Source organism: Alosa alosa, chromosome 9 (assembly GCF_017589495.1).
Source record: "Alosa alosa isolate M-15738 ecotype Scorff River chromosome 9, AALO_Geno_1.1, whole genome shotgun sequence".
Taxonomy (NCBI): Eukaryota; Metazoa; Chordata; class Actinopteri; order Clupeiformes; family Clupeidae; genus Alosa; species Alosa alosa.
In genome coordinates, this window is record NC_063197.1 from 10,416,813 (window position 1) to 10,427,287 (window position 10,475).

Here is a 10,475-nt window from a genome sequence, read left to right on the forward strand (position 1 = left end):
ATTGGTGCTTATTTCTTGGAACTTCATCAGAACAGGTGAAAGTGCTTGAAATGTAACACTTTTGTAACGTGTGGGAATAGCACAAAGACACCGACACTCAGACACCCACATACACAGCAGGCCAAGTTAGGAGGACCGCGTTAAGGTAGCACCTACACTCAGACACCCACATACACAGCAGGCCAAGTTAGGAGGACGGCGTTAAGGTAGCACCGACACTCAGACACCCACATACACAGCAGGCCAAGTTAGGAGGACAGCGTTAAGGTAGCACCGACACTCAGACACCCACATACACAGCAGGCCAAGTTAGGAGGACCGCGTTAAGGGAGCACCTACACTCAGACACCCACATACACAGCAGGCCAAGTTAGGAGGACAGCGTTAAGGTAGCACCGACACTCAGACACCCACATACACAGCAGGCCAAGTTAGGAGGACAGCGTTAAGGTAGCACCTACACTCAGACACCCACATACACAGCAGGCCAAGTTAGGAGGACAGCGTTAAGGTAGCACCTACGATTAGCCTATTACACTCGGGTCCAGTAGACCCGAACACCACCTATGTAAGTTATGTGTGCGGGCCGGGGATGTACTGTGCAGTCATTGAAAAACAGTTCGGCTATGTTTTGTGTTCTTCACAGAAAATGAGTGACAGCCGATGAGTTTGAGTTAGCAGAAATAATAAATAGCATATTCATAAGCAAACATTGAAAACGGGTCCCACAGACGACAGACCCGAACAAGGGTTAAATTACCCCTGAAAACATAAATTAAGTGGTCCTTAACCTTAGATAGATAGATAGATAGATACTTTATTGATCCTCAAGGGGAAATTCAAGGGTCTCAGTAGCATACAGACAAAACACACAGCATGCACTTACAGCAGAAAAGTAAAGAAAAGTATAAACATATAACTAAACTCCACTGTACAATAAAGAAGATAAGACAGATAAGAAAACTAACAAAACAAAATACTAAATACACTATATAAGTTAAATTAAGAAAGTCCAATGTGCTTGAGGGTGATCCAGCATAAGACGCTTGTAGTGACAGGGCCAGGACTGGTGAGGTGCTAAAGGGAGTGAGTGTCATGGTGAAGGTGCAAACAGTAGTCCAACCATAGTCCTTAGTTATGTGTGCCTGGCAAGGTGCTCAAGAGAGTGAGTGTCATGGTGAAGGTGCAATTTAAATGCCATTTTAATGTAAATGTAAGGTGTCAAGTAGGAGTTCCCTTTATTTGTTGTGATTAAGGACAATTTAAGTATATCTTAATTTTCTTTTTAAGGTGTTAATTTAGTGATTCCTTGATTAAGGCGAAATCGGAAAAGTAAGGGGCAAATTCAGAAGGCTTTTCTGTGGGGGGGGGGGGGGGGGGGCACATATTCAATGTGATCACGTTTACCTTGAAGGATTTAGGCTACTCTTTATCAGTGTTGTATAGGCCTACTATGAAAAACAATTATTAATTAAATTTGCCTAAAGGAGGATGGTGGGCGATTGGTTTGTCCAGTCTGAATTAAATTCTATGGTGGAGTAATGCTCTTTTTACCAGTGACATATGTACAGAACCATTCCTGTTCATAACCAGTGCAATATATGTTTATATTCTTTTTATATTTTTATATATGTGCATTTTTTTAACTATTTATTATTGTTGTTATGCAAACCTCATGAGTTGACAGCTCTTTCAAATCTCGTTGTACCTTTGCAAAAAGTGTCAATGACAAAGACTATCTATCTATTTATCTATCTATCTAATTTAACTTAAAAAATAAAAACAACGAAACGTTTCTCTCTGACCACTTAGAAATTGACCAACTGTTATCTTACAGCAAGATATGCTAGCAAATAATTGTGTGTGGCCACGCCTCTCCGCACTGGCTATATAGACGGCTGCGCGTAATGTACTTGGTTTCAGGGATAAACTTGTGGGGCTGGTGAACGCAGCTGTCTTTGGTGAGGTCGGTGGGATGTACGTCGGTAAAGGATGATTTATCACAATTGCAATTTTTTGAATGTCTTAAATAATCACTCTGATGGAACGATGCTGGAATCCAATGTATCCAAAACATTGCGCGAAGGCAATGCCACCAAAAATACCAGCTGTGGATCCGTTTCTGTTGCTTATCCCATTACTATGATGGTAACGGGAATGGTTGGGAATTCTCTTGCCTTGATGTTAGTTTATAGTTCTTACAGGAAGAAGGAAAATAAACGGAAAAAGTCATTTCTGCTCTGCATTGGTTCACTTGCGCTTACAGATCTCTTTGGACAACTGTTAACGAGCCCTGTCGTGATTTCAGTTTACCAGGCTGACTTGAAGTGGGAGCGCGTTGACACATCGGGAAGTTTGTGTGCTTTCTTTGGGGTATGCATGACAACGTTCGGACTGTGTTCCCTTTTCCTTGCCAGTGCAATGGCAATCGAGAGGGCTTTAGCGATCACTGCTCCACACTGGTATTCCAACCATATGAAAACTAGTGTAACCAAACAAGTGCTGGCTGTTATCTGGTGCCTTGTCATATTATTCGCCCTGCTACCCATTGCAGGTGTAGGGCAATACTCTCTACAGTGGCCGGGAACCTGGTGTTTCATCAGTACAGGGGACAGAAACAATGCCTTTTTTGCGTCCACGTTTGCTGGCTTGGGTATATTTTCCCTTCTTGTAACTTTCTTCTGCAACATGGTGACAATACGTGCGCTTGTCATTCGCTGTAAAATGAAATTAAGCTCGTCTCAGACGTCCAAGCAATGGGAGCGCCTCACCACGGAGACCGTGATTCAGTTGCTGGGAATCATGTGTGTGCTCCTGGTATGCTGGACCCCATTACTGGTAAGTGTTATGATGGAGACGGTCTGATTCATTTATTACATATAAAGAAAATTAAGTCCAAGTTAGGATGTGAAAAATGTGCGCTAAGTTATGTGTTTACATGAAATCCACATTTTCCACTGAAGTCTATTTTATTGTCTCTTCACACTATGACAATTGTTGGTGGTGAGTGGTTTATTTGACCTTATCAGTTATTTTCATGATAACGCACTGTGGATATCAAACCCAGAGAGGGCATAGCTCATATAGTGACAAAGTATAACTGTTAAGCTAATAGTTGGTGGAAAGTTTACACCAACATGATTAAGCAGTTCTAACGTTCTTCTGTTGATTGGTTATACAAGCATGTGAGTAGGAAGGAAGCTAGAGTTAATGTATGCCTGCATCTCTTAACATTCCACACTGTAGTTTTTAAATAGACAAGAGAGAGAGGTAACAGCAGGGAACATTCAGACCACAGACAATAATCTGGAATATGTCACTGGTAAAACCTATATCTTGAGAAGTATTTAATGGCTAGATTGTTGTTTCTGGATGGTCCCCAGCTTGCATTTATCCCATCAAATGAGGAACTTCATATGGCTGTCAGTAGCTTTTTTGTCTTACATGAGCAATCTAGACTAGGTTATACAGCTGGTGTCATTATGCTGTAACCCAGCTCTATTACATTACAGCTTCAGACCATTTACAATTAGCCGGAGTTTAGAAAATTTACAGTTTGATGGACGATATGATTTTGAATCTGTGAAGCTTATGTTGCTAAAACATCCATCTCCATAAGTGCAGAGGTTTTCTGTTTTAAGATATAAGGATGGCAACCATGTTTGGTGATCCAGAGATTCAGTATCCCTATTGAAACAAAAGTCTGTTTAGTCATAAGTGAAGCAGCTGGTCAGAGGTTGACTCAGTGTTCTTTAATGACAAAATTATTATAAATAGTCCTGAAGAATAGTCCCATGGGAAATGTTCCCTTGTAATAACTTATAGCAGTGGAAGAATGAGAGAGGTTATGCTTCACGAGAGGTTGTGTGTGTGAGTGCGTGCGTGTATGTGTGTGAGACTTTGGCAAAGTCAGAATACCCAAACTCATAACATCAATTAGAGACTTCTCAACAGTGTGTGTTACGTGTTGCAATGGTAGGCTATTGTCCACTGGAATATCTCAAAATCTTGTTGACATGGCTCTGGTCAATTGGGCCTATGACCCTGTGGTCTTTCCAAAACATTGCACACAACAAAACCATAAAAGAGACTAAACAGACCTCCGTATGCATGCAAGGTGACAAGGTTATGTCACCAATGCTTAAACTGTTAGTGTGCATATTTATATTTTTCTAAAGATGATCAATTACTCACTTAGGTTGATTTCAGTTGACCGTAGTTGTCATGATTGTAACCAAAACCAACAGAAGTCTGGTTGTCTGTGAAAGGTAACCTAAGGTTGGTACAACAGAAAAGAGGAAATTTTGTAACCAGTAACTGGAAGAGTTAGCGAGTTATAGTGGTTGCCTGAATCCTGTCAAAGTGAATTGCTGTGCCTTTTTTTGGCCGTGTTTGTTTATCTGTTTACTTTTCACTATTGATAAACTATTCCTTTAGAAAAACTGCCCTTCAGAACTAGTGTGTGGATGGTCAAGGATTCGAAACAAGTTGTACTCGGTCAACAAAAATTAGAAAGTGCTTCTTGACCTATCTGAAGGTAATTTAGGAACACTGAACCATCTAGGAACAATTTATTCCAGATTACAAAAATATTTTCTAGGCTGAAAAATTATCAGTTGAATCAATCATGTTCATGACAATCATGACTGACTCTTAGACCCAGATGAAGCATTGCATGTCATGAATCTAACACCCTTGTATTTTTGTGTGTGTGTGTGTGTGTGAATTCCTTCTGCAGATATTGATGATGAAGATGATTTATACGCAGACGTCTTCGCATTACTGCAAACCACCAGCCGGTGGCTTCTCTCCCAGTCGAGACGTGCAGATGGACTGCAACTTCTTCCTCACCGCCATCCGTCTAGCTTCACTTAACCAGATACTGGACCCGTGGGTATATTTGCTGCTGAGGGAAGTCCTACTGCGGAAATTTTTCCAGGTGACAAACGCAGTATCCAACTGCTCCATCGACAGACACAAGGAGACGCCAACAGCACTGGACGCACTAAACAAACAGACCCTTGATGCAGAGACAGCACAGAGCCAGTGGAAAGACCAGAAGGAATAACCTGACCTGCAATGAAAGTCATTATGGTGCATTGGTAAATGGGCCATTTTTTTGCCAGTGTAGCAATCTTGTCAAACTTATGCTGAGATCCAGTCATTCAGAGTAGTTGGTACTCTGGTGCTTGATATGAGTGTATGCCTGGTGAGTGTTACTGTCATATGCATTGACTGTGAAGGGAACTACTGCACTGGAGGTAAGATGAGATGACCATACCAGCACTTGAACACTAAAACCAAACAGCATCTTGTAAAGTTGACCTGCCATGGTCAATGTGTTAAAAGGGATTTCACACATGGTTGCTCAATTACAAATCTTGCAAAACAAGAGTAATGTTGATGCCAAACATGAATAGACTCTCCTTGCTCGCAGCTCTCAAGGACTTCAGCGTATAATGGTCAGAAGTTCAGACTTCATGCCAACGTCAGTCAGATTGTAATTCAACTGGCAATGCATTGGGGGCCAAGCATCCACACAGATCTTCCTCCTCCCAGCTCAACACTGTGTTGTCTATGTCTGTTTGTGACCTGTTTGAGTGACCTCTGCCCTCATGTGACCCCACACACACAGCAGCTGAGCTGACTGTAGAGCAGATGTGCCAGAGCTGGCCTGCATCAGGGCCACATCTGAGCCAAGCCGGGCATGGATCTTGCCCAGAGACATCGGCTCTGTAGGATTTGTCATTCCTGACTGACTGGGTCTCTTAAGGCCAGTGGGGCTATACGAGAAATTTGCCAACTGATAATTAATCAGCCCTATCTGATATGTTCTCTTTATGTTTTTGCACCAAATGATACATAATAATATGGTTTGATGCAAAACAATACTAGTATATTATTTATAAGCTAGTGTGAACAGAAATGTCTTATAATGGCAGTAATTTGATTGTGGATGTTTAATTGCATTTTTCTCTTGAACCATGTTAATTCTCAGTTAAGGAGTTGTTGACACTTCAGTACTTCAGTACAGAATCTACTCTAACAACACCAGTACAGTGCCATATTACAGTGTGTGAACCTGTCTCACCCAAACATGTATACAACACACTACAGTGATATTCTAAAAAGTCTGTACGAGTAGGCTTGTATCAATGAGGGAAAGCTGTTACAGACTGTTATGAGATTTTGAGTTCAAATTCATGATTGCTTTGTTTTCAGGCTGGTCGGACATAATTAACTCTAAGGGATCTTACAGTGTAAATGTTGATATTGCAATGTTAGGCTTGCCATTGCTAGGACTTTCATTAAGATGGCATGAAAATATTACAGATCAGTGCATTGCATCTTTGCATAATATATATATTGCTTTTTCAATGCAGCCAAAGCAGTGATGTTTTCAGCTTTGGCCTGATTGTGTCTCACAGAGTGATAAGAGAGCCCTGTGCATTACAGTTTAATATGGGCTGCAATGCCACGGTTATTGTGCCAGGCTGGTGTTAAATGAGTTTCCTGTCTGTGCCATGAGGCTAATGTCATTTATAACTGAACAAGGTCCTCTTCCTCCTCGTCATCAATCCACTTATGCCATGGCGGGCAGGTTGTTCAGTCAGAGCAGATATCTTAGCTCTGTGAATGTATCTTGTTAAAGCTGACTTAAGGAACCACCTCACTGCCTTAACGCTCTGTCTCTCTGTGTTGGGCTGTCCTGTGCCCTTGACTGTTAGAGCAGAGAGAAATGAGACTCACATTTACAAATCGCTCATGTGGCGTCATATTTATGATTTTGAAATGAATAAAGATTGCTGTGCGGTGCGTAGCCATCATTATCAGTTTACATGCTTAATACCCAGAGCCTATAAATAGTCATCCTACTGAATTTATAAAGGAACATTTCCGCAATAACAAAGGTATTTATGTAATCTGGGGGTTTTATTCATGCACTTTTCCCATACTTTTTTAGTAGCAGTTTTTTTTATACTACGAGAGGGTGTTGAGGATAATGATTTGCAAATAGATGTAATGATGCTGTTATAGATTTGCACATCGCAATCCTGGCATTTAGGATTGAAATGAGCATATTATTGAAAGCATCACCAGTTGGTTTATGACAGCACTGGGTGTCATTTTGGCTGAGCTAATTATAACAGAAGAGGGCAGGAAGAGTAAGTATCCTGTTGAAAGTATTGAGATGGCAGAATGTGTAGTACCGTTTGAATCACTCACTGACTGACCTTTGTTTTAATGAGGGTGCAGGGAACCCAACAAGAAAGAAAGTTTTGTGTGTGTGTGTGTGTGTGTGTGTGTGTGTGTGTGTGTGTGCTCGCGCGCGCGCATGTGCATGCGTATGCGTGCCCGTTTGTGTGTGCGCGCGTGCGTGTGTGTGTGTGCGCGTGCATGTGTTTGTGTGTGTGTGTTTCTGCCGGCCTCAGCACGTGTCTGTAATTGCCAGATGTTCGGAAACACTGTTGACTGGTGATTATGTCATCCTGCATAGTTAATGGAAGCATCCTGGAACACCAGAGAGAGCAGCCACACCACATCAGGAGACTGAAACAGATCTCCCACAGCACACACACATACACACACACACACACACACACACACACACACACACACACACACACACGCACTGCGCACACACACACACACACACACACACACACACACACACACACACACACACACACACACACATACACTGATCAGGAGACTGTCAGAACACTCGTGTTCAGTCCCATGGTACATACACACACACAGACTCAGGTACACACACACTGTACCAGACTCTGTAACAGATCTCTGTCAGTGCACTCATGCAAAAAGCAGAGAAGCAGGTTACCCTCATTATCATAAGTCAAGCCTGAAACCCACTGGCCAATCACAAGGCTCAAAATAGCACCATGAGGTTGTCATGTTTTACTTATTTTCTATCTTTCTATCTTTTTTTAAATGTATTGTCCTTAACAGGTAAAAATCATACTGTTGCTGTGAAATAGCTTGAAATGATTGTAAACTAATTTATTCTACAATTGTATAAAAGTGTGAATAAAGTCTACATGCACATATTGAACTGATCAATATGTAGTCCATTACCTGAGGTCCACTGACATGTACTTGGTGGGGAAAAATAATTCAAGTAAAAAGAAACTACAGTGATGCTGATCTCTTGGCCTTTATCTCTTGACATGCAACATGCCGGTGCTCTTTCAGAAAGTCCTCCTAGACTCCGTTTCTGTGAACTGTGCTTTGAATGCTTGTCAGACGGAGGTCGAGTATCAGGTGCACTGAGCAACACAGAGATGGGGGTCATGTGGGTTCAAACATGGGTGTGCATGTATGCAACGAGGACTGATAACGTTTGCATGTGATACAACCAGCATACTGTCATCCATTTGATGTGTCTTGTGAATGTCCTTGACTGATGACTTATCATGAGGAATCCGGTCACTCCTGTAGGATACTTCAGGATATTGCGTTTTGAATGTACTGTTTAAAATTAAAAATTAAAAAATAAGTCACTACTGTGGCAAACACAAAAACTTACCACGACATGTATTTTACTTTTCACTTAAAAAAATCCTTCCTTATTAAATGTTCACTGCTCTTGTACTGTGAAAAATAGGTCATTATGGCATCTTTGCAAATGTCTGTTGCTTAAGTCATTTTGTTCTTGTTCTTTGTGTCTGTGCTGTTTTGTTCCCCAAAGCAGATATAAGGTCCAATGTAATGACAGAATATGGTTATGGCTCTAACTCTATTTCACACCGGTCTTTGTGGCTGGGTTGTTTAGTTCAACAAAGCACGTTTAAGGTCTAGTGTAATGGCAGAATTGTCCGTTTTTACTAATTCGGTTAACTACATGATGGTAATTGATTTTGTGTCAGATTTTGTTAAGGTATAGACTAGGCTTGGGGGAGAACCATTTGCAGATGATGCACTAGTACTACCTTCTCACTGAAATACAATGTTACTCGCTGTGTCAAGCCGTCTTTGTCCTACAGTCTCAGTCAGCTATTAAAATATGAATGAAATGTAAATGTGATGTGATTTATGTAATATGAATTATTGATAGTTTAAAGGAAAAAACAGACTGTTCCCTCTGCACTGCAGAGCGCACATAGTCATTATGACCTCTGAGTTCTTATGAGTCAGAGAGAGATGAGGCATATGCTCCATCAGAGTAATTATTCAACACTAAGCCATTCTTTCTAACACAAAAGTGTAAACATGTATGTCACTCAGCACACTCTCTGATCAAAAAGTAATAATAATGAAATAATAACTCTGGAAAGTCTCGTAAAGTTCGCTTGGCAAGCTTGTTTTCCAGTGAGCATGATACACAGCTTTTGAAATATGAGCTTTTGGAAATTGAATTTTTAACTGCAGGTAATATCAATAACCAGCACATGTTTTCCACAAAAATAAGTCACGCTGAAAGGCATATATGATTTTAACTGTCTCACTGAATTGCATTATGCACACTCAATTCTCACTGGTATCTGCTAGACAACAAGTACCAAAACATGATTAGTTCATAGATTTCACATGTAAAATACATTTTATACAACCCCACCCCCATCTTGCCTGTTCATAATTCTGAGAAATTCTTGAATTGTGTGCATGTGTGCGTGTACATGTTTATGTTTATGTGTGTGTGGGTGGGTGTGTGTGCGTGCATGTGCATGTGCTTGTGTGTTTGCCTGTTTATGTGCCTGTGTGTGTGCATGTGCATGCATGCGTATATATGTCTACTGTGTGAGTATGTGTCATACGTACAGTTGGATTACTGTGAATGTATGTGTGTGCGTGTGTATCTGTTTATGCCATGTGTGCATATGGAATGGGTATACATGACCCCTGGAGGCAAACATACGCAAAAAATGTGTCATCCTAGGCCCTACGGTTCTCAAGATATTCACAGAAAACTGTGTCTGCCCTACCCTCCTTTCGGGGGGTCCAGTCCAGCGGGGGGGCTACAGATCAAAACGAAAAACGATGCTTCGCTGCGCGGCGGTCATAATAAAAGGCATGAGCACCAAACTACGCTCAAATGGAGAGGGCAGTTTTATGAAGTAATTTTCCTAGCTGGAAAATGAACCGCATCGGACTCTTACCTGTGCTGCTGGTCTGTTAAAGGATTACTGATTTACAATCTCTGCTTTGCTCAGATGAGAATGTTCCAGTTCCATAATGACGAAGTGTTTCCATCTCAGGTTGAACTCATTGTCCAGCAGTAGAGAATGAATCTGATTGGTGGATTTTTTCGAGCTTAATCAGAATGATCATTGCTGTGGTTATGAAATCAAAATGGCCAATATCAGGCAGTCTGAGAGACCAGACTGACATTTGACACCTACATTTTTGTATGTTGGTCTTAAGGGGACATGTCAACCCATCCCATTACCACTTATTTCATGTATAACGCCACCTAGTTAAAAATTAAAAAGCAAAAAATTAAGTGTTTTCATCAC

At 41.1% G+C, this 10,475-nt stretch overlaps 1 protein-coding gene across 1 annotated transcript; it reads left to right on the top strand.

The window, feature by feature from the left end:
- The first annotated feature begins 1,953 nt into the window (after window positions 1–1,953).
- Window positions 1,954–7,317, top strand: ptger3 (prostaglandin E receptor 3 (subtype EP3)). The gene is made up of 2 exons (XM_048252745.1): window positions 1,954–2,838; window positions 4,739–7,317. The coding sequence occupies exons 1-2, from the start codon at window positions 1,993–1,995 to the stop codon at window positions 5,066–5,068; spliced, it is 1,176 nt and encodes a 391-aa protein (XP_048108702.1). The 5' UTR covers window positions 1,954–1,992; the 3' UTR covers window positions 5,069–7,317.
- Window positions 7,318–10,475: the final 3,158 nt, after the last annotated feature.

Bases quoted from the DNA above. Each gene is read 5' to 3' on its own strand.
- ptger3 (XM_048252745.1), top strand. From the start codon at position 1,993: ATGATTTATCACAATTGCAATTTTTTGAATGTCTTAAATAATCACTCT. The intron at 2,839-4,738 runs GTAAGTGTTATG...TTCCTTCTGCAG, and splicing joins TATGCTGGACCCCATTACTG to ATATTGATGATGAAGATGAT.